Source organism: Siniperca chuatsi, linkage group LG21 (genome assembly GCF_020085105.1).
Source record: "Siniperca chuatsi isolate FFG_IHB_CAS linkage group LG21, ASM2008510v1, whole genome shotgun sequence".
NCBI lineage: Eukaryota > Metazoa > Chordata > Actinopteri > Centrarchiformes > Sinipercidae > Siniperca > Siniperca chuatsi.
The window spans coordinates 19,746,551-19,774,525 of NC_058062.1; the positions used below are offsets into that span (position 1 = coordinate 19,746,551).

Here is a 27,975-nt window from a genome sequence, read left to right on the forward strand (position 1 = left end):
TACTGTGGAAAAATAGCTTTCTACTGCAACTCAAGGTCTTCATCAACTATTTGTTATCATGTGACATATTTATAGTCAGTGGACAGCCTGAGAAAGACCAAAGAGGCAGTCTAAAGCTATGATAAAAGCTAGTAAGTGGACTTTTACGTTAAGATTATTTTGTCACATAACTGTTCCCAAGGTCAAGAATGAACCTCCGTTCTCAAGATATGGTCCTCCTTATTTAATGGGCTCAGGGACTCACCAACCCCTCTTGCCTGATTGTGTTGCTGCCAGTTTTAGTACTAGATGATAAGCTGATGTATGATGTAGGCACGAATTTACAGAACCTCAGCGCGTTTTTATCAGTTGCATTGGATTCCAATGGTTTCAAGTTGTCACGGCAAAAAAAGAATGATCTAAACCAGGGATTTTCAAAGTGTGACACTGAGGGCAGTTACAACTGCAGTTCCTGTTTGCAATGCACCCATGGATGTACAGACAACTATCCCTGGATTACTTTGATACTGAAGAAATCTTAAAAACATGATGTTTCTTAGGCAAGTTATAAAGGAGTTACAATGATTTCGAAGCGATTTATGGACATTTATTTGCAATGGACATTGGAGATAATGATATCCTCGATAAGTGCAAGTTACACTTAATCCAAAAATATGTGTATCATGTCTGTGTGTTCAGATGTGAAGAGTTATGACTCAGAGAAAGAGTGCTAAGGGTTTTAAAGAACTTTAATTGCCTCTGTGAGCTGTGTGTCACAACCACAAAACTAGCTTCCCACTGGCATGCACCTGTACGTTTCACCTCACACAATATCTTTGCCTGGCGTCTATCCCACAGCACCCCGAGTCAAAACATAAAAGAAGTTAAAGTGTAAGCACTGACGGAAGCTTAAGTGTCAATTTAAGTGTAAGCTCCGAGCGAATTTGAAATTGAAATGAAACTGCTGAAAGGAGTTGAAGATTTGGCCAAAGTTCAATCACTGAAAGGAGTTGAAATGTCAGTTGAAGCGCAGGTGAAGTGGAAGTCCTAAAATAAATCAGTGCAGAAACATACTGAACACATATGGATGGATTGCTGAAAAGTGGATGGAGACGTTTGATACGTTTTTTCACCATGAAAACCTGTCATCACTGGAATCCGTTGTAACTGTCGTGACTCCACGCTGACACAGCGTGGTCTCCGTTGTCTACAAAGGAGCAAATCTTTACAGACAGCTTTTAAGCAAACAAGCAGTAAGGAATTCATACTCACAAAACAGATTTTGTCACTTAAAATAACTTATTGTCAACCACTTTACCTAAAATGGCATTCTCACCAAATCTCTTGAAAATCAACCTTCATTTCACATTTAGGATCTTAGATGTCAGCAAAACTTGGCTAATGTGCTATCATTCCAATCTAGCTCCCTGGGTTTAATCTGTATGCAGACTATCCGCCACCTGAATCAAAATGGTGAGCTCCTAATGGAACAAATCCATTTTGTTCTGGGCTTCAGAGACAAAGTGTTCTGCGCGAGTTGCAGTGCAACAGGGGAGGTGATTAATGGATGCTAATGAGTTAACGTTTCCATTCAGTCAGCATGTGATACCACCTTGACATTGCAGCTCAGTGACTGGGTTGCAATGATGCCAGACATTCTAGGGTTGCGGCTATGTGTATGGTTGCCTGTCTCCTGAGGTGCTAGCCAGCTATCCAGCCTGAAGCAGGGGGCTGAGGGTAGCGACGTACGTACTCTATACAACCATCTCCAGTCAGAGAGCCACAGACAGTTAGCACGCTATCGGGCAGAAATAGCAAATATATTCCACATGACGAGGAAGATGGCAGCTCGTTTTTAAAGTTCAACAGGTGTGTATCCATACATACCTTGAAAAATATTACGACCTTGTGGGCGCCAGGGAAGGCAAGCAGAGGGGAAGGACAGAAGACAGTATTTGAGATGGAGGGGGACTTAGAGCTGCTGAGGCTGAGGTGTGAAGCTGTGGTGGCTGAAGAGAGGTGCACTCAGGTTGCGTTCACATGCCACACTCACACACACACACACACACACACACACACACACACACACACACACACACACACACATAGGGATCACCTGGGATGGTGTTAAGTGAATGCAGACCAGAGTTGGGGTTTGCTTAGATTAGATTCAAACCCATTTTTCAAATTGAAAACACATTTTTGTATTTATTATTGTAAATGACACCCCAAATCTGGTAGTGGTTGATGATGTGAGCCATATGCAAAATTCCATGCCAAACATACAGTGTTATGTTTATCATAAGGCTTTGACTCTTCACCACATTAGAGAGCTGATTTTGTTCTCTGATGTGTGACTGTTAATGGATGAGAGAGGAAATGTCATCCGTGTGACCTTACTGGAAATGGGAACTTTTACTGTTACCCTTAAGGTAATTTAATCTCACATTTCATTCATTCAACCAATAAATCAGTCAATCGTGGATGAATACATTTGAAATGAATTCCCTTATGGTGTACAGTGATTCACACCAGTAATAGCCCATGTTATTGCTTTGTGTTTTTTGTCTACTGTTGTACTGTTATGACTGTCCGTTAGCATTAGCCGGCATGCTCAAACAGACAAGACATCACATGTAGTGGACCAACATCAGAAGAAAATACATGAACAGAACATGTCTTTAACAAGTAGTCACGTTGACATCAGTTGTCTTGCATGAATTAATTCCCCGTTTGACTTCCTGCTCCAGTTTCTGAGCAGAGCTGTATCTACTTCTGACAGCTCTTTAAACTCATGAGGAACAGCAGAGGGACACAACTTCTAGGAAAGTATCCTTGTAGGACCAGAAAAGGACGGAAACCACATAATTATTTCATTTTATAGTAACTCTACGCATCTCTGTATTGTGAATACTTGGTAGTATTGGCTTGAATTTATTTATCACACAGTTTATAGATTTCATAAAATAGGTTAGGAATATCACTCATGATAAAGAAATGGTTTGACATTTTGGAAAATACGCTTATTTGCTTTGTGTAAGATAAGAAGATCGATACCACTCTCATGTCTGTACATTAAATATGTAGCTACATGCTGCAGCCAGTTAGCTTAGCTTAGCATAAAGACTTGAAACAGGGGGAAACAGTTAGCCTGGCTCTGTCAAAAGGTAGCAAAATTCACCCACCAATACCACTAAGGCTCACTACTTAACACGTTACATCTTGTTTGTTTAATCTTCACAAAAAAACTGTAATTTGTATGTCTTATTTTGTATCTTGTTAATCCTCACGCAACTCCTTCAGATCTATCCGGCCACCCCTTTCGGAGGTTCCAACCCACATGGTGGGAACCACTTTTCTGGAACATTTTGCATAGAGAGACATAGGTCACAGATATTTATACATGTAGATTGTGAATAAATAGCTGAAATGTTTCCAGGATCTCGTGACATTGAGTGTCCTTCCTTCTTTCCATCCATCTGTTTTTCCTTACTTCCTTCCTTCTTCCCCCTTCCTTCCTTTCCTCCGTTATTAATATGACTGCAGCTTGGCTAAGATGAAAGGCTTCAACGGCCTCTTTGTTTGATGTACTTAGCTTCAGCCACTGTCTCTGTTGCTGTCTGGATTGCTGATATGAGAACATCTGTTGTCCAAGGAGTTCAGCTCAGGTGTTTATTTCTTTCAAAGCTACTCTTGTGTAGCAATCTCTCCATATTTATCGGAAGTTAAATGAATGTGTACTTCGAAAAGCTATTTTGCAATCTCTTTGATTTCCTGCTCCCAAAACATCATCTCTGGCATCTCTTTCAGTTTCGTCCGTTGGGTTCAATGACCCAGTGCTCTCTCCACCTCCTGTCTGTAGAAGAAGAATCAGTCCCAGGGCTGTGAAATGATTTCGGTTCACTGTGTCGCCCTCATATAATTAGTTATTGCGTTCATTTCAGCAAACATCATTATCAGCAATGTAAAAAACCTGAATCAATTTCCTCTCCCACATTTTTAATAAGGACATGTTAATATTCAGGCGCCTGTAACAAATATGCTGCATGATCTCCTATTTCTTCAATATATTATTCAAAAAGTGTTGGGAAGGGAGTGGCCGGATAACGAAACGGTCATTTCATGCATCTCCCCTCGCTCCCTCGAAATATTCCTCTCATCCTATTAAATTATTCATCCTGCTGTGCCTCAGGGGGAGTGTCCAGTCAGATGTCTGCACCGGCAATCGATGGGTAACGAAGCTGCATCAGAGCCGAGGGTTTACGATAGCGACTCAGCGGGTAGCATGGTATCTGTTATTCCCTGTTGAGCTGGACTACAAAATGAATCCGAAAGACGTTCTCAGTTAGTATTTTCTGCTTACCAGTGCTCTAAATATCCATATTATATATCGTGTCACCAGAACCTGTCCCCATGAGTCATATCTTTTACCCACATCTTATTTTGAAGGTACAAAGCAATCTCTGAACACGGAATGGATGTTAGAAAAATAGTTGATGGTTACATCCCATTTCTTTAATGTTCTCTACCTTTACATACCCTTATTTTTGACCTCTCAATGAGATTAAAGGTGCACTAATCAGTATTTTTATATGAACAATGGGTCACATGACTAAAGCCAACTCTTCTACGGAGCATTTTAGTGTCTTTCAGCTCATTGTTTTGGTTTTACGGCCCACAACTTTATTGTTTGGTTCAGTCTCACTGCTCTCATCAACCCTACTACCGGCCAGCCCAGACAGGCAGACAGACAGAGTTAGCGACTAGCTGGTGAACATATTGAGCATTTGGCCCTTAAAAAGCCAGATATTTCCATCAGGAGTTGGTGGAGACCAAACCAGAGCTAAAAGAGACTGAATATTGAACTTATATTCATCAGGTCATCAGAAACATATTTATTCATGCACACTAATGCTGCTCTGTTTGCTAACACATTTGCCATATCAACTTTATAAGGCCATAATATGTCAGACATGTGATTTTTAGCTTGTTGTGTAATTTTAATATCTAATCCACTCGCAAAATTAAAGGTACAAAATGAAAAGCAAAATTGAATTTAAACTGAGCTATTAAATCATTTTTTCATTTTCAATTTTCCAGAAAAAACACATAAACATGTATTTGACTGGAAAAAGAGTATAATATACTCAGTTGCCAGTTTGTTAGATACACCTAGCTAAAACAAATGCAGTCCATTACAACAGTCCTGCAATAAATCCTACCTTCATGAAGGTTATAATGATCAGTTTTTGTGAACAGAGAAGCGTTGATTCAACTGTAGGGTCATTTTGGAGGCTGTAGTTTGTGGTTCTGTTAAATTATGTTGCATCAGACTGAGAGGTGTTTCTAATATCATCATCGTCCAACCCATTTATATCAATGAGGGTAGAGTAAATACCAGAAACACTGCACAGTATAAACCAGTACAATTCATCAGCACCATAAACTACATCCTCCAAAATCACCATACATTTGAATCAACACCTCTCTAAAATAGTTTCAACAAAAATTGAACATTATAACCTTCATGAACGTAGGATTTATTACAGGGCTGTTGTATCAGACTGCATTAGACGGTCAGATAAGTTGAATAGGCAGGTCTATTTTTGATAAACAATCTGTTGAGTGGAAAGCTCTGGCAGAATTTGATCACTTTACATTATGGGAAAAAATATTCTTTTGCCAAAGGCGCATACACAGGCACTCAACTTTTTCAGTATGAGAAAACAACATAAATTGAGATGATAATCTACAATCTTTCAATCTTCATCACTTAAGCTAATGCCTCTCAACCTCCGGGCTCAGCTTGGCTTTGTGATCTTGCCACAGAATAGCATAAAAATCAATGTCAAACAAATTTGTTGCATTTACTTGCACTACAATTAAATTTGAAACCATTGTTGTCTGACTTTTCCATCCAAGTGAATGAAATACGAGCCAAGCCCAGCAGTTAGTTACATCAGCTCTGTGTGCATTTTCTAGCCATAGGTTGTGCTTTGGAATACTACACATTAAGCCCAAACAGGGCTTAAAAGCCTAAAAATATCTTGATACTGATATTCACTAGTGCATGTTTGATAGATCATATAAAGCCAAATTACAGTAAATGATAGGAAACACCCAAAATCAACTTTGAAGACCTTGATTAGTTCCTGCTTGGCACTTAAAGCTGACAGGCACACATTCAATATCTGCCATCAGCCCTCACACAGCACTTTCACAACTCACTTTCTTATTTATATAAATCACACTAAGTAATTCCTTGGCGGTCTCTTGTTGAAGATGATATTTAATCAAGAAGGTTTCTGTAATTTTTCACAGGCAGTGATGGTGCTTCCCAGCCATATTCAGTTTGTTATAACTGAGTGTCTGTTATTCAGATGCTCTTCATCATCAAGTTAATCAAAAATTGTATTAAAACATAATTAAATATTTATTATGCTATTGTAAGCATTGCAAAGCATAAAAAAGGACACTATGAAAGCAGTTATAAAAGCACTGACTGGGCTTGGAAAGCAAAATTATTATGAAGCAAAAATGCATTGTAGCAGAAAAGTGGGCAGTGTTTTTTTATTATATGGACACATCATTTGCTGATGATGAGGATGAGTAACCGATTATTCATCCCCTGTAGAGGGCTTTTTTAATCTTCTAACTGTCACCTCCTGTTGTAAAATTGTCAGTCTGGGAAGTGAACATTAGCTCAAGCAGCTAGCGTGGAGAGCAGTCCACAGTGTCATTTAGAGGTCAACAGATATCAGCAGGTGCACTTCTAAACCTGAACGGCTCAGTGTTCAAAGTGTTTCCACTCCGTTTAAAAACCGACACACGAAACGGCACCTGCTGCTTGTGCCGACCTTAATCGAAGACTTCTGCTGCAAGAAAACAAAATGTCACACGTACCAAGAGTGAGGTAAGCAATAGTGACTGGCAAACGCCAATTTCCCCCACGACTTTAAATAGCAGAATCCAAAAATACTGTGTATACCTTTAACCAATATATCTTATCTTATCTTGTTCTTTTAAGTTTTGCTCCACATTTTCCTCCGTGGTCATGTGCGCCCACTGCCGAGTTTTGCAACCACTGTCCTGCTTAAAGGTACAGCTCCACCATTTCTAGAAATACGCTGATTCTCTTTCTTGCTGAAAATTAAATGAGATTGATACCACGCTCATGTGTATACATTCCATTTAAAGCTAGCTTAGTGAGAGCGGAAACGGGATAACAGCTAGCCTGGCTCTGTCCGAAGATTAAAACAATCCGCCTGCCAGCACCTCTAAAGCTCACTAATTAACGCGTTATAACTCAAAGTTTAATCCGTACAAAAACCAAAGCGTAAAAAAACAACAAGTTGCAGTGTTGCTGGGGGATTTTTGAACTGGACTATTTCTTGGGTGGGAGTGTTGTTTGTACGGATTAAACAAATGAGATATAACGTGTTAATTAGTGAGCTTTAGAGGTGCTGGTAGGTACATTTTGTTACCTTTAGACAGAGCCAGGCTAGCTATTTCCCCCTCTTTATGCTAAGCTAAGAAAACCAGCTGCTTGCTTTAGCCTTATATTTAACGTACAGACATGTGAGTCGTATCAATCTTCTCACCTAACTTTTGGCAAGTGAATAAGCGTATTTACCAAAATGTTGAACAATTCGTTTAATGACTCGGAACAAATTGTACAAATGTAGTTACTGAATTCATAGAAGCGCAACACAGTTCATTGCACTTCACATCAATTTATTTTATTTTTGTGATTTTACATACATTTTCTATGGCCTTGTTTTCATATATTGATACTGGAAAAATATTCTTATTAATGTTATGATATTATTCAAACCATACACCCAGCCCTAACTCAACCCATCAATTTTTTTGTTTAATTCTTAAGCTAGACATAGGCTATAAGGGCTGCTAGCTGTATGAAATGACAGAGCAAACCCAAGCACGCCAACACCCACTCTGAAGGTTGCTCCTGTCTTCAGTGACCACACACACAAAGACCAGAAACACAGTGTGTGTGCAGTGTGTGTGCGCGCATCAGTGTATTTGCTGGTGTGTTGGCTGGCTCTCTAAAAATAGCTACAGCTCAGAGCTCAGAGGAAGGCCCTGCGTCGAGACATCCGGAGAGGAACCATTACTCTCTCTCTTTACACACACACACACATTCCTAGACACACACCCACTCGCATACTAAACGCGCAGGTACACACACACACACAAACATACAGTATGTAGGTACAGAAGATATATATACTCACATATGTGGTTTTCATGCAGACGGATCATGCCCCAACATATCCACACACACTCAAAGAAAAAGCATAAAAGAGGCTGCTACACATTTTCAGTGTTTGTTAGCATGTAAATACTTGTGTGATGGCCTTATTGATAAAAATATTCGATAAAAATCTGACTGGCTCACTAGCTGCCAAAAAGAGAGACAGCATTTTGGATTTTAGCAACGTTAGCTTATCACTCAAGTGAGGCAGCAAAGTATGGAGGATCACAAGTGTAAATTGATATAAAGCACTTTATTAATTGATATCTAACTGGATAATAAAAGTAGGAATTAATTACAAAAATGTAAACTGAATTAAATTACTAAATATTTTATTAATTGACATTTAAATGGACAATAAAAACAGGTTAATAAACAATTTAACAAAGGAATTGCTGCCGACACAACACAACAGTCAACCGAGCAAAAGTTAGCCAAGCTGTTAGCATCCCCGTATGTGCTTAGCTAACTTTGATATCTGGCTGAAGCTCACTGAAGCCATGTTATTACGAGACTTTTGTCAACATTTTAAGCATGAACTCAGTTAATATTGTAAAAACATACACAGAACTATTATGAGATAGTTCAATTTCGGTAACTTAGAAAATCGGTTGCCTGGTGGAGCGATAGCCTGGTTGCAACTGCTGTCTGAGAAGACACATTTTGGGGAAACAAAATCCTTTTCATATGCGTTGCAAGGGAATTTGTTGAGATTGAGGCTTGGTATTCACTTTGGCTAATAAAGTGGCTCTCAATTAGATTAATTTCTGAGGAAATATACGATGAATGGTAAAATGTGCATGCATACCCCTAGTTTTGTGTAGAAAAACGTACAAATATTTGGAGATGAGCTACATTTGCGTCATTTCTTGTGATTTTTAAGATTTCAAAGATTAGAGATTTTTTTTGTGGTGCTGTATGTTTATGATCTATACACCTATGTTTGTACATGTGTGGGGGGGGAAGGTAAAGGACAAGAGAAAACTGCGAAAGGGAGAGGACGACTGACAGAAAGAGATGAGGATGGAGAGGCAGATAAAACGCATGCGTTGGTGCTGCTGCTGTCGCAGATAAAATAGGTCGCAGGTCCAGGCTGGTATGATACGGTGCAGTCGATTGATCAGGATTGTAAAAAAAACAGCTGAAAGCCTTTCCCTGCTGTTTGGAGGGAGGGATGTGTTTGTCAAAAGCAGAACACCACAGCCTCCGACCTTGACAATGCAGTCTGCTACCTCCGAAATTGGGCGTGGGTGCTGAAACAGAGGTGGGAGCACAGAAACAAATGAAAGGCTCTTGATGAATAGCTCCTGAGCAATAGATGACTAAACTACAGGGAAATTACACGGCGAAGGAGAGACACAGATCTGCGATCTTTTGTAGCCCACTCACTTGTTCCATCACACAAGAAGGCGTCTGTTTCTTTTTTTTTTTTCCTTCTCTGACTGTGGGAGCAAAAGCACCCCCAGCTCTATCTATTGATTCTGACACAATCAAATCGATCAGGTTGTCCTTGAAACACAAAAAGCACCTACTCATGCTGCTGGGAGACTAAATAAATCTTGACAGCAATGAGGAGAATTTCAATTTATGCCTGAAACCATCTGTATTAATTGATATCTAACTGGATAATAAAAATAGGAATTAATAAAGAAAATGTAAACTGAATTAAATTACTAAGTATTTTATTAATTGACATTTAAATGGACAATAAAAACAGGTATTAATAAACAATTTAACAAAGGAATTGCTGCCGACACAACTGCCGAATTGCTGCCTGAGTTTGATTCTTCGACTTATGGCTGAAAATACCCTCAAATTAAATCTTGCAATCGACATTTTCACGTCCAGCTGTTTCACATCCACAACACGAAGAACCCAGAGTCAATACGATAGTGTTTACCTGGTTATTTTCCCGTGGACGGAGTAACCTGGTTAGTGTCCACACTCCACTTGAGTTCTAATTCGGGTTAAGCTTTTAACTTTCCTGCCACAGTTGCTGTTAGTAAAGAAGAAATTACCAAAAAATAAAAAGCAGCAAGGTGTTTCTACATCACATTTGTAATGTTAGTCATGAGTGGCTGCTCTCTAATCCAGCAGCTTTATGAAGGCCAGATGGCTGGTAACAAAACAGCATAAATCAGGCAGTATGGTCATTTTTTGGTAAGTATGGGCTTAACCATGTTATTCCTCAACATTTGTAATGTTTACCAGCTAAACCCCTCCAACCAAGCAACGATTGTCCAGTCTTAGCTTAGCAACCATAACCAGGCACGGCAGGCCTGTCAAGCTTTGGATTTCTCCTGATGCCGAAGTGGTGTGCATGGGGCTGTGGGAAGAGTGATACTGTGCATTTAAAGAGTTTGCAGGGTGCCTAGATAGCAAACGTTGTAAATTCAACATTGAGTTATGGTCAGAAAGGCTGCTACATGGTTGAGGTTGAAAAATCTGCATTTTTCCAGCATTCAAATGCTACATTTAACTGCTCCAACTGTCCAAAGTCCTCATCATCTCTCACCAGCCTGTGGAGAAGGAGGTATGTTACATTCTTTTAACTAAGCACAATGCTAGGCCAGCTCATAGCTGCATTGTTGTCTTGGAAAATTGGTCCACTGAGAGCTGATCTTCAAGGACAGTTCAGCCGGGAAAATCAAGAGTCAGCGGCTCGAGATGAGAAGTCTGCTTTTGTCTACCTCTGTCCGTCTCAAACATCACTAAGAATTTCAAGTGTTGAATCTGCCACCATTATCATTGTGAACTGCATATGTGCCGAATGGAGAGATTGACAGGCGTAGCGACAGTAACTAAGGGGGCGGGGCTTATCAAACGGCCAACTTGATTTATCATTTAATCCACTAAATGCTATTCATTACCAGTGTAATTTCTTGAAACTGGTCATAGCCCCAAAAAGACCAAATGAATTTGTTTTACACACGCGGAGAAACTTTTTAGAATTTGTCATTTGTAATCGCCAGTATTAATTTTTTTTTTATTATTATTTGACAAATTACTAAAACACATGGTATAATTTATCATCAAAAGCAAAATCAGTTCATCGTAAACATTGTTTTTGGTCAGATGCAGCTGTGGGTACACTGCATCTCTGCTTCTTCCCACACTGGTGGACAGTCAGTGACAGCTACACGCTTAAAGCAGCAAACAGCCCAGAATGGGATCAGCATCAGAACGGGCAAACCACACTGTGGTTTCTTATTTTGGCATCAGTGATGAATTCTCTTTTTGCCTTCCCCCTCTACAGGGAAATCAGCACATCGCGTCAGATACAGATACAGTCAGTACTAGAGGCTCATAAACACGTTTTTCACAACTGTGAAAGCCATGAAAAATTCGTGAATACATCTGACAAACAGGCAGACTGTTGAAAGGCCATCCCCTGCTTTAGAAGTGAAAATTGGGAGAGCTGATTTTCAAAGCAGTTTTTCTGCCAACACCACTGGGCAAATTGGCGATATAAACAGTACGATGATGGAGATTTTTCAACCCTCAACCAACATATCAACCTTTAAATCATTAATTTCCCATACGACATTGTATTTTTTCATTAATGCCGTGTTCTACCTTTTATGACAAAATGTTCTCTTTTGAAACTGATTCTCCATCATGGTGTCAGTCTGGGGAACTGTTTGTTTTGTCCTGACTCCCTCTGACAAGCTGCAGTATGCCCGGCAACAGTACATGGTCTGCTGGGCAAGTGAGGGAAGGGTATGTGTGTGTTTGTGGGAGAGTCGACAACACGCCGGTGGACACTTTTGACTCATGCTGGATGGCCAAGAGGAGGAATGTACCATTGCATCACCATTTTCCATGCACACACACACACACACACACACACAAACGTGATACATTATTAAAATCTTCTCTATTTTGTGATGCAGAATCCAGTCCGAGCTTATATCAACATGGCAGATCCATGTTCTTTTACATCCACTGCACATGTTTGACATCTATGTGTTAAATATGTGCAGTGCTGCTCTGTCCTGCTCTTGGATTTGGGGAAGATTACACAGCGTTACACAGCGTTATTCGAGATAGTGCTACGTTCACCAAACGCATGAGTTAGTCTTCATCCTAAAAGCCTTTTCTCCTGTGACGATAAACGTGAAAATATACTGTTTGAAAATACAAACACACAAAGTATGCAAGCTAAGCACACTTTTACTAATACTAGGACTAACTGTCTCTACTCTGCAATACAAGAACAACGCTCTGTCTTTATTTCCATGTCTTCTACATGGATCATCTGTTGGTAAGGATGCTGACCTGACATGAGACATGTAGCTTTATTTTGTTTTAGCAATATCACGTATGTAGTCATTTCTCTCCCTATCCCTAAAACAACAATCCCGTCAAAAATCAACTATTATAATGATATGAAAACAGAGCTTGCAATGATCCAACATTCAAATTTAAATTATGTAACTTGTACGTCCTGTTATGTCATGCAGATATCCTGCTTAGGTGGATCTGGGCTGTCGGATAACATTATTTTAGTTAATAGTTTTAAGGGTATCTGGCACAAGTTCCACCTTCGGAAGGGGGAAAAGGGTTAAATAATAAAAGATATCCAATGACACTAAAACATTCACTTATTCTCCTCTGTCCAAATAATACAGCTTGTACTCCTAGAGATGACCTGCAGCCGCCCTGAAGGTTTTCTTTTTATACGAAAGAAGTTCGTTTTTTTCAGTGAAGTCCTTTTTTTTTTTTTTTTTTTTTTTTACTAATTACTTGAAGAAGAAGTAATGCACAAATCCATTCCCCATGACAAAAACTGACAAATGAAAACATGCACAGCACTGGTGGTTACTGTTGTTGCTGCCGTTGAAGCCCGTCTGGGCTCTGCAGTAAAAATGGACTTTTGCTTTTCCAGCAGATTATCACTATTACAGTGAAAAGACTATGGGAGCGATTAGTAAAGAGCTTCGCTGACAGAGTAAGTGTTTCCTCTGTATGTGTGATGTAGAAGTAGCATTTCCACTGAGACAACTCTGACAAACATCTATGCACAAGCAACTCAAGGCTCTTGGACACCCACTGGCATGTATTGACCCCCGAGTGTCACGCCTGCATGTGCCATTCTTCATATCTAGCTTGCGAGCACAAACAGTGAAGGGGTTGAAACGAGTGAATGAAGTGATCGAGCTCTGCGCGCCTGCTGTGAGAGGTTATGAACAAACCCCCCCCCCTGCTGAAACATACACACACACACAGAGGTACACCCTCATGCCTGAAGGATTTCTGCTCACTCTCTCTGTAGTTTAACATGCGCACACGGAGACAATCTTGCTGCGTAATGCTACAGCTATTAGCACCTTGCATCATGACTCTGCATGTTGCCTGCGCTATGACGCACTATTACCACAGATGGAAAAAAAAAAAAAAACCTCCAATAAATGCATGGAAGATAGAATGAGAGCTAGACAAGAGATAGACCAAGATGGCCAGCCCTGGATTTACAGCTACATCACATCATTTTAAGAATAAAACGAGACTAGAACACAGGTTCCCAACCTGGGGATCGGGGCGCCTCCAGGGGTCACAAGTTAAATCTGAAGGGTCGTGAGATGATTAACCGGTTAAAAAACTCAATTATATGGTTTTTTTTGGTGACTTTTCTCTTGTCTTCTCTTTTCGAGGGGGCCGCAAGTACACACTGCTTCATTTAAGTCGTTCAACGAGAAGATACCGCTCTCATGTCTGTATATACGGTAAATATGAAGCTACGGCCACAGCACAAAGGCTGGAAACACAAGTGTCAAAGCAACAAGTTGCTGTTTTATGAGGAGGTTATGTGCCAGACTATTATGCCTCTTGCCTCTAAACAGTTTCCAGGCAACCAGCGGAGACTCCAGGAAGTTACTGCGTCCAGCCAAGAAATAGCCCAGCACATATACAGTGATTGGTTATTGGTAAGCGGATTTGATTACCTTTGGTCAGAGCCAGGCTAACTGTTCCTCTTGTTTTCAGTCTTGATGCTAAGCTAATCTAAAAAAGCTGCTGGCGCTACGCTTCATATTTACCACACAGACATGAGAGCGGCATCGATCTTCTCATCTAACTCTCCGCCAGAAAGAAAGCGTATTTCCCAAAATGTTGAACTATTCCTTTAGGAGTCATAAAGCGAAACGGTTGGGAACCACTGGTCGAGAATAATGACTTACAAGAACATACACCCTATTTCAAATCAGGAAATAATCCAAATGTAACCTTTGCAGTTCAGATGCTTTTTATAAGGTAAACATGATGGAAAGATAGCATCACCACATTGAAAGAGCAAAGTATCTCCATCTGTGATCACTTTACTAAACGTACTGTCAATCTGCTTCCAGCAGGAATATAAATGTCCATGCTGCAGCGAATGCAACTGCTGGGTTGCCCTGCCCTTAGTCATTACATTTTAGTTATTTTTTTATTTTTGCTGTATTTCCAATCAGTGGATGCTACATTTTAAGATGCAGCAAATCAAACAAATATAAAAAAATAAAAAAAAACAAAGGAGAAGGAAATTTGGGGGGAAATTTCCAGCTTTGACTAAACGGGACTTGAGCTGCAGCCTTGCCTGTAAATGAAACCACAGCTGCATCCCTCCACAGTAGGGCCTGAGATGAGAGTGACAGCAGACAACAGAGCAGGTTGACACTGGATACCTGGCACCGTCCTCCCTGTACATCGAAAGGTTCTACGCAGCCATTGAAATAAATACGCACACAATCCACCAGTCCGGCATGCACTGCTGCGCACCGCAAACAGCGCTTACCAACGTACACAGACTGCAGCTTGGAGGCTAAAGCGGCAACGCTGAACCTCACTGTGTTGACCATTATCATCAAACTCACGCTGACATGCTTGATACGGGCTGGTTGTACACGCTGTTCTGACCACTCCGTGCTTTCCGAACAAAACGTCCACTCTGTTATTCTAGATGCACAGCTCGTAAGCGCTTTTCAGTGGCCGCTTTTTACGCAGACGCGTCGGCTCAAGGGCAAGCGGAGCCCAGGATTAAGCAGCGGTACTAACAGAGAAGGCAGCGGCGAGGAGGCGCAGAGGGTCTGATGCTGCAGTTAATATGCAATTGTGGCGGAAATGATCCCTCCTGGGACATGCCTGGGTTATGGGGCTGCAACATCATGTGAAATAAACACCATATTCTGCTGTCCGGCGACAGCGCTAAAGGTACCAAGACTGCTTCCAGTTTGAAGGGAGGCAACGTTCGCTCGACATTTTATGCCCTGCGTATGTTTTCCCTTATTTCCCAGACAGAAACACGAGGATATTATATATATATATATATATTTAGAATAAATGAAGCATATATCTTACCCGGGCCGCCATCTTCACGGTTGCGGTAGATCAGGGATGCAGCTCGGGGTCAGTGATTCATAGGACAGCGGGGATAGTGAGCGGAAAGGCTCGGCAGCAGATGGATTTATAAGCTGCAGCTGCACCTCGCTCTGATTGGCTGATTCAAGCGGAAGCGTGCCGATTAGCTCGCGTGCGGTTGAGGAGGATCAATCGTCTTTGCGACTCCCCGCGAATCTCTGCCGTGCGAAAACACTCACGTGGCAGATTGACAAAAGTGGGCAAAACACAGTCGACATGTGGCTCGCTGTGGCGGTATTGTGCCTGAAACGTCGACAGTTAATGATGCACAGTGCTCAACTTGGCACGTGCAGGCTCCGCGCATTTGAGAGACTATAAATGTGATTATGTTAATAAATGTGAACTGACTTGAATTTCCATAACTGAAACCAAAAAAAAAAAAGAATTTATTTGTCTTTACCTGCTATTTCCGGCCTATGATTCTATAAAACACCAGCTTTTATTTTGCTAAACATCACGTGTTCGGCCTCAGCAGCGGCTCTCTGCTTCAGCACCACGGACAGCGCCCCCGCTGCACAGACTGTCCCTCCGTCTGAGGGGCCCTGCGCTGCCGCACCGCAGCCATGAAATCCTGCTGAGACAAGGAAAAACAGTCAAAAAAATAAATAAATAAATAAAAAAAACCCCACGCAAATGGAACATTAAATAGGCAGTGGAACAGTCACAAACATCATGCACAGCAAAACAATATCAACAGACAGCTGAACACAATGAGTGCAATTACATTGCAGCGCAGCCCGCCCAAGAAATTCAGCACCACGGACAGCAACACAGTGAACCCAGGATGAGGAAATGAACAGTATACTGTGTTTTTATGTATCAGTGTGAACACTGTCACAATGTCTGTATTAGTTCTTTTTGAGCTAGTCTCAATGATTGGATGTACAGTAGTTACTATACTGTGACCACTTGTTCACTCCACATCCCGATGGTAGCTGTGAGAACAGCTGAGTGGTCAAACCCCATCACTGATCAATCATCTAGTGTCTCTGAGACCATTTCAGCTCTATATTTAGCAGCCATGTCAATACTACGTATAAAGAAATAGCAAATCAAGACAATGCTTTAAATGGCACATCAATATATACAGTCTGTATATACGAATGTTAAATTATTAACAGTGTGCCATCAGTGGATCAATAAATACATCTATTAAAGGCATACCGATCATCAAATTAATAAACTAGCAAATACGTAAGAGTCTATCTCTAGGGCTACTAAGCTAAGAAGCTAATCTGCTATTTAGTTTCTTCAATACATCCACAGCTACTGTAAAGTAATGCTAGTTAGCTATAAAGTAGGCTCATTGACTATTAGCAGATATTCTTTAACATACATCAGTTTTAATATCCTTATCTATAATTTCTGCAGGAATCACCTGTAGAAGGTTTACAAAATACATTTACTACCTCATTTACCCTTATTTACTTCTATCCTACTTATTTGGGAAATACACTAAAAATGCCAACGTATGTTCCAGTTAGCTAGCTAGCTAGTTAGCCTATTTATCGGCATAGTAAAGGAAATTTATCACATTATGATTGTTTGTGTTGGTTTCACTGTATTTTAATGTGCTTTTAACGAAGGAGTGACGTTCTGTGAATCACAGCCGAGTTGATAACAGTGCTCTCAGTCACCATTGAGGAGCTCCACTGCTTCCGTCAGTGACAATGATGAACGAATCCAGTCGAGGACTTTTGTGGTCCTGTCCAGATGGTAACCCTGGATTTACAGAAACTCTCGCGAGACTTAGGTTTAGGCACTAAAACTACTTGGTTAGGTTTAGAAACGCCCACAATGAAGAACAACACGTACAAATCTCGCGAGAGTTTCGCAAATCCAAGGTTACCATCTTCACACGACATCCTTTTGTTGCATTTCTCTCTCACCTGCTTCTTGTCATCGCTCCACTATCGATATCTAATAAAAGCATAAAAAAACGCAATATTAGTGTTCATTAACTGAACACCTTTATCAAATTGAATTGACACAACTAACTAGCCCTAAACTCAAAGACTTTTAAGCTGGTTGCCTTATTTCTTTGAGTTTTCTCGGCCTCTACATATCACTTCAACAGCTCAGTGCTGCCCTGCTGTGGTCAGACTAGGAACTGTCTCTAAAGGGTCATAACATTGCTCTATAAAATCACATGACCTGAAAATAATCAAAGACCATGCTTGTAAAGGTTTTTTTTTATATAAAGTACCTGTAACAGTTAATCAAATTATTCCTATTTCTCACATACATATTCATACACACATAGTAACAGACTGCAGCATCAGCACTCTAGTAACACTAGTAGCCTTGACTTTTGTTCAACAAAGATTCTTGTTTACACAATATGATTCACAAATGAAAAGGAAGGAAAACCATAATAACTTCATCATCATTATCATAAGCTTCATAATGTTACACGGATTTTTGTCTTGTACGTGTTGCAAGATAAAATATGGCACGAGTTGATCAATGACGAGAGCATGTATAGGAGAAGGTGTAGACAACCCATACTTCTCTCTCTAATTCTAGAAAAAGGTTCATTCAGAAAGGTTCCTTTCCTCGCCTCCTTTCCTGGCTTCCTTGTCTCTTTTTTATTGTCCCTGGACAGTTGGAAGGACCGCAGCAGATGGAAGCAAAATAGGGACCTTTTTTGCTCCTCAGTTCTTTTGTTTCACAGAGAAAAACATCTCTCCTCTTGCTTGTCAAAAGCTGACATCCACATGGCATTGAATAATCAAAATATAATACTCTTGAGTGTGTGTGTGTGTGTTTTCTATAGGATTGGGTGTCAAATTTAAATTGAATAGAAATAGTAGAATTGCCCGTTCACTAAATCCCTCCCTCGAACAGTGTTTGTTTAATCACCTTGGCAACTGTAACTAGGCACAGCAGGCCTGTCAAGCTTTGGATTTCCTTACATGCCGAAGTGATGTACATATTAATGATAAAGATACTTGCCATTTACTTTCATTTACATTTTTCATTTCTTTCTTAGTCTTTCCAAACCAAAACCAAAAAGTGCAAGGAATGGAATTAACAGTGAGAGTGGCTAACTAGCTTATTAGCTAGAAATTGTAGCCAGGCTTTGCTAGGACTAACAATACTGTTTCTTTATTTTCATGTCTTCTACATGGATCATAACTAATGAGAATACTGACTTTTTGCCCGGCACCTGTTAGCTTTAGCCTCAGTCTTTTTGCACGATATTGTGTATGTAGCCATCAAGTGCATATTTAAGAGCATCATTTTAAAGTCAGAGTCAGCTGGAAAAAAGTCAGCTTACTCATTGAGCTAACATTAGCTTAATTAGCTAGCTACAGCTAATGAAATCTGCCAAGGACAGTTATCATTTTAGCTGGCAAATTCAACCATTGCTGAAATCGAAATCGAAGACCCATTGTTTCATTCTTCACAAATCTGCCAATGTTATCATTGTAAACTGCATGCCGTGTTAAAACAGAAATCTTGACAGGTGTAGCAACAGTAACTGACGGTGGCAAGGCTTAGCGAACGGTCAATTAAACCTGAAGATTTACCACAAAGAATCCACATCAGGTAACAGTTCTCTACTAAATCTGGGTGATAATCAAATCATTGCATTGTAGAAAAACACAAATTTATGTTCACTGTGCCTTCTTTCAGTTCACCAAATGTCTTGTCATGGAAAGGCAGATTTGCCACCTTTGAACATCGTCTTTTACCCATTAAGCTGTTGGGATATAATTCCCACCAAACCTACTACTTGCAGTTTAAAGTACAACAAATTAACAAACAAAAAAAAAAGATTATTCTACAGTTGTCTTGGAAATGCCATTCAGAGAAATGCTACTTGTATACTGCTCAACCCATCAGAAACAGCTCGGAGGAAGGACGTGTAAACAAGCTTGTTTGCCATGGATTCAGTCTTCATGTGCATATTTGTCTCATGAGGTCTGACTCTGCATCAAGGCTACATTATTTTTACAGCATGGTACTTACTGTAGCCCAGTCAGTTATCATCCAAACACTAAACCAGAGTTAAAACATCACCTGCATCGTGGAGACACCCAGTCTGGAAACAGGCATGACATTCTGATTTGTTAACAAGTTTTTAAAATCCCATTCCCCATGGTTTGTTTTTAAGTAAATAGGGAACTGTTATTTCAGTTTATCATCATATCAAGGAGCAGGCCAAGTATCAGTTTTCACAAATTATAAATTCACTAACAGAATGCGGAATGCTCCAGCTTTGGATGACTCCAATTTTGGCTTACATTTTGCAAAGTGACACATGAAACTTCACACGTCCTTGCCATCTGAACAAAGTTCCTCTTTTCTGATCCACATCTCTGATACATGACGTAGCAACATCGTGAAAAAGCTTATTCATGATTCCTTTGTAGTCTTTCTTGTTCATCAGTCAGACTTTTAATTGGCTCATGTTTCTTTGTGTTTTGTTGTTTTCTGTATGAAATAATGAGTCTTTAGAATGATATGGCACAAGATCTCTGCCCTGTTTGAGAAGGCAGATATTTTCTAAAATTGTAGACAGTTTGTTGGCTTCGGTTAGACTTAGTGATGTGACATCATCAAGGCAAAGAATCTCTTGAGGCACTCCTTTGAATTCAGTTGTCTTCAATGGGTCTGGAGGGAGCTTTCCAAAGTTTGAAAAAATAATCCTGATGATGTCATCAGTGCAATCTCTGTTTGGGCTTGAGACTTAAAAGTTTGAACAGAAAGCCTGTGTTACAAACTGGAGGTTTGGGGTTTGAAAGAATGGGGCATGTAGATGCTAGCCACTTGCATTATGGCAAGTATAGGATCCAGCATTTTTGGAGCTTAGCCATACAAGAAACTAAAAGTCAGGATATCTTGACATCTGCTGCTTCGATTTTGACCATTCTTTTTAAAATATGTCTCTTGTAAAGCCCCCTACTTTTTTGAACAGCAATACTGAATCCCTGGAGTACCCCTTAAAGGGATATTTCACTGATAGAAAGATGGTATTTTCATAAAACTGGGCTGTCTATGCAGTAGAAAGATGCAAATATCTTTGCAATTGGTGCTACATGACCAGAGAAAACAGAGAAAAAGAGCTGTGATATTCCCTTTTGCTCAAAAGGTAGAAAACCTACAACAACCAGAATGCACTGGGCCCATTGCCTTCCAAGGCCACTCCCACTCACAACCTTCCCAAACTCCTACAAACAGCTGGTCAGAGCTACTAACGTTAGGCTAAACTCTGATAGCACCGCCGGCTAACAAACTGGGGCAGTGTATGTGCTAAACCTCATAAAAACGTGTATTGTATGTTTTCACACTGTAACGTTGCCTTGCTAGTAACAAAACACTGTCGCTATTGCATTGGTTTTTATATATTGTCCATTTGTTTGTTTGAAAGAGAGAGAGAGAGAGAGAGAGAGAGAGAGAGAGAGAGAGCAGCGGTGGTCGAGCAAGCTAGAGAGTGAAAGAAGAGAGGGAGCGGTGGTAGCGAGAAAGCCAGTGAATTACGTGGTTACGTTCTAAATGACAATAAACATGCCCACACCCCCGCACAACCCTGTGCTAATCGCCGCAACACTTGATTTGATGATACAGCCATACTCTATGCTCAGACGTCCATTCGCCCCACTGGCTAAACTTTGATAGCACTGCCGGGTAACAAACTGGGACAGTGGTTATGTGCTTCATAAAAACTTGTATTGTATGTTTTCACACTGTAATGTTGCAGAGCTAGTAACATATCACTGTCGCTATTGCGCTTACTCTGTGCTCAGACGTTCGTTTCGCCAAGATGGCTTTGGTTGTTTTTTCCAGTTTCTTTTCGGGATCCTGAAGTATGTCTCAAGAACTCCCCTGTCCATATGTGGCCCAAAGCTTTGGTGTAACGCACAGCGACTCCACTTCTGTTTCCATTGGTGCACATTTAGCGGCACCACCAGTTGTCCCTGGCACGGGGCAGCTCTTCGCCGCTATCCTCATCGGCTGGCGGTGCTCGAAACCTCTTCCTCTTCCATACACCGTAATTCCTCCGCACTGTGTTCTGGCTGATATAAGTAGCCCTGAATGTCTGATTCCAGCATTACACTATTAAAATAGTTTTCTTCCCTATCTACAGGAACATTGCCTTCTGCTAGTGGTCTGCTTCACTGTTCTAGCCAGTTGATTTTGGACAGGATACATACAAAAAATGCGGAAGTACAATCTGTAGTTCGAACGACTGCCCTAGAGCTGTCAAAAGTCCGCCGGATGGCGCGAAATGAACGGGGAGCTCTGGGTGCAGGCAACATGGAGGGAAGTTAACCATTGTTCTTTTGCATATACTACCCACATTGTAATGTTACAAAGCTGGTTGAAAATCGGCAAAGTTTCCCTTTAAATAACCACTCAAACTGATCCAAACTTGCATGGATTTTGGAGTTTTTTGAAGCCCACCTAGGCTATAACTGGTTTCTGAAAGGGAGAACTATTTAATCTTGAAAGTGGTCTTTTAGGCCCTTAAGCACCATGGAACCAAGAACAGCGAAAATCCCGATGAGGTACCAATGCTTGGACCTGCCTTTATCGATGTATGTACACAACTAGCTTTTCACACATTTTCTTCATTAGCGAGTCCTTGTGCCGAGTCGCCTGGATGTCACATCACTGAGTCTAGCTTCCAGCAGTTCAGCGTGGCGACCGCTCAGTCTCTTCTGTAACATGTAGTGCGGCGTGCCCAACACAAAGCAGCATGCTAGGAAACCTATAGAAGCACACATGCATGTCAAACAACTCAATGAATAAGTAAGCCAGGTCAGCAGACCAGAGAGTCTCTAAATATGGGACAACTGGATTGGACTGGACCGCACCAGACAGGACAGGACCGGTTCACACCGGACTGGAGGAGATGGACAGAGAGAGAGAATCTGAGTTGTTTTAGTTTGTCGGGTTGGTGTGAAGAGTAATGAGCGGAGGACAGAGGAGAAAGGGGGCACTTCAAACAGCAGAGGAGGTCCCTTGAGCCGAGTGGCGACAGCAACATCAAAGCGTTGTTTTGAAAGCAAAGTCACATCTACACTTAACGTAGCATCTGCCACACACACCTGGAATATAATCACATTTTCTTTCATTTTGATGTGTGTAGCCATTGGTGAGACAGAGCACATGATCTACTCTCTGAACATGTCCTCCACGACCCAGCTCCACCAATCATTAATACAGTATGAAGCAAACAACATGAGTGCAGTGTTTTAAAACAGAAATCTCTTTCTTTCTTTCTTTCTTTCTTTCTTTTCTTCTTTCTTTCTTTCTTTCTTTCTTTCTTTCTTTCAGTAAAACATTTTCTTATGGTCATTCAGGACAGCACCAATATGGACTGCAGGAGAAAGTGCAGGGGAACAGGAAGGAATGAAATAATTCCCGGTGTAAAATATGCCCTGGAGGGGTCAGTATTGCATTTTCACATGTTTTTTGTAAATGTAAACAGCTTACAGAAGGGTTTGTATAATGATTATTAATCTGTGCTGAAGAAATGAGCATTTCTTACTGTTTAAAATTAATAACTGATCTCCCAATTCATAGCAGATTTGACTGTATAAACCCAAATTTTCCCCTAAAAGTACAGTACTTTATGTAAAATGCAGATTAATTAATCTACTACAGTACAATTAAGCCAAATAGCGACTTAAATTTCACAGTCCGAGACGTTTGCAGACGAGCTGTGTTGTGGTTGATTCTAGCTCATCCATGTTATGGTGTTATTTAATGCTCTTAAATTTTCAACAGTGGACCTTGCAGCCAGTGTTGGTGAGTGCAACAAGCTTGGGCAGGACAATAGGAATAAGGTAAAGTAGAGTTGGCAATAAGCAGGTGGTCATGTGCAAGGACATATGAAGTGACCTCATGCAAGGTGGTTCTCGTTTTTCATTACCCTGACATTTCTCTATAGCGAAAATGCCTGGATGCTATCACACAGTATCATTGTATCAATATCCTGTATCTTCATATTTATAATATTCACCCTTAATTTGTAAATGTGTGTTGTCTGGCATTTCTAAACTTATGTTTATCAAAAATACTTCAACGGGAATATCAGATTTCATTTCTTATCTCACTGAAACAAGGTACAGGTCAGACTGATGCGTGTCTCTGGGCCAGAGGCAAACGATAAAAATGATAGGTATCGCTTTCTCACAGCCTGTTAATGTCACATCACCGACCCCTGCTGTCCAGGCATTTGATAAAACATAGCTTCCCTCATCTGTGTTGTCAGTTATGTTGTTCTTGAAAAACTAATGATCATATCTCCTTAAAGCCTTAAAGCTTGTTATTGTCACGACCTGAGACAAGTGACCCAGGCGTTGGATACCAACAAGTACCCTGTCAGTCTTAAGAATCTTATCAGATCCAATCACGTCAAACAATGTGGCTGATGGTTTGGACAGCACCACAGCAACCCAGATTTTATCTGCTTTGTTGTGGTAAAAGTCCCCTATGGGCCAATTACTGCCTTCAGGCGAGACACCGCAGTTACTACCTCTGTCTGAAAGCCTGTTAATGTTTAGGTGGCTCATTACCCAACTCAAATGATTTAAACGCTGTGTCTTTGTTTTGGGTTAGAAACAGGAAATTAGGTTAATGATAAACCAGTAGAGACGCCAGACAACAGTACTGTTCCCCAGTATCGCTACACTGCATTACATTAGTCCACCCTTCCTCAACCTATTAACTCCATCAATCTTTCAATGTATCTCCTTCCCCCCCTCCCAGCTCCCTCTTATCGGTCAAGGCCTATGAGGAGTTTGGTCTTCTCCTCCTCTTTCTTGCTCTCGTTCTTCAGGTCAGCAAACACCTGGGTGAAGAAGTGCGGATCGGTGTTGATCTGGAGCATCTTGCCGCTCATGCGGTTGATGATCTCCAGGCAGCGGTCCCAGAAGGCTTCCTTCTCCGCCTCGACCAGGAAGGGCTTCAGCGGGTAGGAGATCTCGTTGCCCATGTAAGAGTAGGACAGGTAGAGGCAGGTGAGCAGTGAGGCCTGCAGCTCGCGCTCTGAGGCCACCTCAGACGAGACCACATCGCGGCACAGCATGTAGAGAAAGACCACATTGGCCGGAGTGATGAAGCCCTGATCCTGCCAGCCCTGTAGAAGGAGGGAACGATCCACGCTGCGCAGCCACAGCACCGGATCTGTTGGGGATAGACGCTTCAGTCGGTAACACCGACGGCACAGGAACTCACCCAGGCTGCGCATTAGTTCGCTGGTGGATGCCTGGGTTGGAGAGAGAAGGAAAGAGAAAAGAGAAAGATAAGAAAGAGCATTGAGGGAAGGATTGCTGAAATATGGCAGCAAAGAGTTTAAATAGCTAAAGATGATAGAATGCTTTCAAAATACTAATTTAGTGACAAATCTTGATTACAAAACAAGACCAAATAAGAAACAGTTAGGGTTACCTGGACAATGACACGTTTTGGCGTGCCGGTTGCAGTAGACGGCTGGATCCCGGAGCCTGTGAGGGAATTCTTTTTGGCAACGACAGTAGCTACGTTAGCCAGGGTCTTGGAGATGGGCAGGTGGGAGGAGGTAGTGGTGGCAGTGGCCGAGGGGTCCTGGCTTGAGGAGTAAGATGAAAGGTTAGCGCAGGACTGAGACTTTTTCAGCTTCAGGCTATTGGAGGCTGAGTTGGCCGTGGCAGTGGCGTGGCCATCCGGAGAGCTCCCTTTCACACCGTCCCCGCCGTCTGACTGCAGCTTCTTGGAGCCCTTTCTCTTTGCGGATACAGCCACGATGCGTTTCCATGGCAACACATTGATGATAGAGGGGCGTTTGAGGGACTTTGTGGCTGCTGCGGCAGCATCCTTGGCGTTCTTGCTATTCTGGACTGCTGTGTAGTGGCCTACCGTGGCCGGGCCATCCTCAAACAGCACTGCCTTGCGGTAGCTGGGAGACAGCGACAGCACCGTACCCATGATGCCTGCGTGAGGGTTAGCAGTGGGACACAGGAAGGGTGGAGGGGACAGCAGTGGGAAAGTGGGAAAAGCTCTTTGATTGGTCTAGACAAAGAGCTTTGAGGGGAACAAAGTGTTTCACTTCTGGAGGAAGTTGAACCTGTGAGTAAAGAACAGGATGTAGTAGAAATATTCTCCATTAGTTACATTACATGCAGTAAACAATGCAGAATTAAGCCATCAACAACTAACACTTAATAATAACAACCAAATTATTAAAATTAAGTTAATTAAAGATGATTAAAATCTTAACTCAAGGTCCCCTTACTAGCCTTTTCTGAGCTTTTAAACGCATCTCAAGGTCTTCCTCAGAAGACAGACTTAGCTTAACTGTCATATAGATAGCTGCCAAGATAGCTACGTCCACAGTGCTGTCACTGTCCTCCAGCTACCGTGACAACTGAGCAAACTGCATCCCCTGAAAACCGTGAAAAATGTCTTCACTCAAGTTCTGTTGAGTTTCCAAGATCAGAAATTAACTCTCACACTCCGGGTTTACTTATTTTGTGAAGAGAGTCAGAAGAAAAGTTATCATGTTCCAGCCACTAGTTTTTTTTCTGAAGCTTTCAGCCGCATCTCACAGTCTCCCCCATGTCAACTGAGCAAACCCCTCTTCCCTAAAGAAGACCCTATGATGCGGTTGAAAGCCCTAAAAGGCTAGTAAGTGGACTTCAAGTTAAGACTTTTTACTGTCTTCAAGGTCAAGACTCTCAAACTCGAGATTTTACTTGTTTTTGTGAGGAGTGAGCGAGGAGAAAACCTATCAAGGTCCACTTCCGAGCTTTTCCCAGAGCTTCCCATGAGGAAGACCATGAAATGTGGTTAAAAGCTTAGCAAAAATCTAATAAGTGGACTCTGAGTTGTTCTTGTTGTTTTGTTTTTGGTCCAACCACTGTTTTTTTATTGTTTTTTTGTGAGTGAGTCAGAAGAAAACCTTCCAAGATTTTAAAAGGTAATTGATTGAATTTTACAAAAAAAAAACATGCACTCACATTTATCTTTGATGAAATGTTAATAAATAGAACTTTAGCTCTGAGATCTCAACATGGCGGAACACTTTATTATAAACTCTATAGCTACATGATTTGATGGCATTCCTTCACAGTAGTAATGTACAGACCACAGCACCTGTTTAATACAGTAAATGCTCAACAGCGGTCACAAAAGGAGTCTGCCTCGGTAGTTTAGTAGAAGAGACCTCAGCAACCATGAATTTAATTTCCTTTCGGTTTTAATCTCCAATCGAGCCTTAGTGTCTGTGAGTAAACTTGCCGCTGATATCTCTCTACATAAAGCATATGCATCGCCTCTCACGTCTGTGTAACAGGGGCCTGCAGCCGCTCCAGTGTTCATCAGTGTTATATAAGAGCCGAGATAAGGCCACAGAGGCATGAGAAAGAAATGTGCGCAAGCATCCATCTTAGCTTCAAAATGGAAGCCTTGAAAACAGCCCCTCCAACACAAGGCAGCTTCAGAAACATCCGCTAAAGGGCCTGTGCTCGCACACATCCACAGCCTAAACACAAGACATATGATGCTGTTGTCTTTCATGTTCGTGTGATCCATTTTTGAGCAACATAAATAATCTAAATATGAAGAATAGGGCGGTCGCACACCTGTGCATTAAGTGATCATATCTATATTGTTGGCTTTTGAGGACCATTTGGGCCTTCTCATAAGAGGCTGTTTACAGAGTTGGGGGGGGGGAAATGGTGTTGCCATTTGCAGCAAAACAATCCTCTGTGTTTTCCTACCTTCTGATTAATCGACTCTTCTTGTGAAACCCATGTAGCACACCTTGACCCCCCCTCGCTGCTGTGCAAATGCGGTCAAAGTGTGAAGGCGCTTTCCACCCGTTCTGCTCGGTTTCCACACCGCCAGCACAAGCTGTCCCGGGTCCAGGGCGTGAAAACGGGTCGCTCCCTGATACTATATAAACCCCCAGCGTTACAGGCAGACAGGCTTGTCTCCCGGTGGGCTGCTGCCTTTTTCAAACCTTCATTTATGAAAGGTCCCTCGCTCGTCGATGGGAATACAGATGCGAAATGTGCTTCGCTCCTTCGCTCGCAGCGAGTAGGAAGATGTCTTCCATTGAGAGCCGAAAATCTACACGATCACGGCTATTAATGTCCCGAGACGATGCTCACAGCTCGGACAAACCTCCATCAGGCATCAATAAAACAGCACATATCGGTCTAAAAACCCAAATCAAAACAAAGGCGGAGAATACCAAGAGAGAAAAAATGGCCACTATGAATTCCAAAAATAGACAGCGGCTTATACCCTCAGCTATGCAAACCTGCCAGAGAGAGAGAGAGAGAGAGAGAGAGAGAGGGAGACCCGTTGCTCTGATGCGGGCATCT

General features: G+C 41.5%; 2 protein-coding genes across 5 annotated transcripts in view; both read right to left on the reverse strand.

Moving 5' to 3' along the window:
• Positions 1–15,804, reverse strand: part of LOC122868409 (vesicle-fusing ATPase) — a 42,443-nt gene extending 26,639 nt beyond the window's left edge. For 2 of the 4 annotated variants that reach the window (XM_044180325.1, XM_044180328.1), the window contains exons 1-2: positions 15,593–15,804; positions 1,867–1,884 (exon numbers count right to left, since the gene is read on the reverse strand). In XM_044180325.1, the coding sequence (XP_044036260.1) occupies positions 1,867–1,884; positions 15,593–15,604 (30 nt within the window). In that variant the 5' untranslated portion in view covers positions 15,605–15,804. The remainder of the gene's footprint in view (positions 1–1,866; positions 1,885–15,592) is intronic. The other 2 variants (XM_044180326.1, XM_044180327.1) reach the window with 2 other exon arrangements.
• A 2,024-nt stretch (positions 15,805–17,828) lies between these two features.
• Positions 17,829–27,954, reverse strand: LOC122868410 (cyclin-dependent kinase 5 activator 1-like). The gene is made up of 3 exons (XM_044180329.1): positions 27,367–27,954; positions 25,058–25,712; positions 17,829–24,875 (listed from the first exon to the last, which is right to left on the reverse strand). The coding sequence occupies exons 2-3, from the start codon at positions 25,571–25,573 to the stop codon at positions 24,384–24,386; spliced, it is 1,008 nt and encodes a 335-aa protein (XP_044036264.1). The 5' UTR covers positions 25,574–25,712; positions 27,367–27,954; the 3' UTR covers positions 17,829–24,383.
• Between the last annotated feature and the right edge of the window lie 21 nt (positions 27,955–27,975).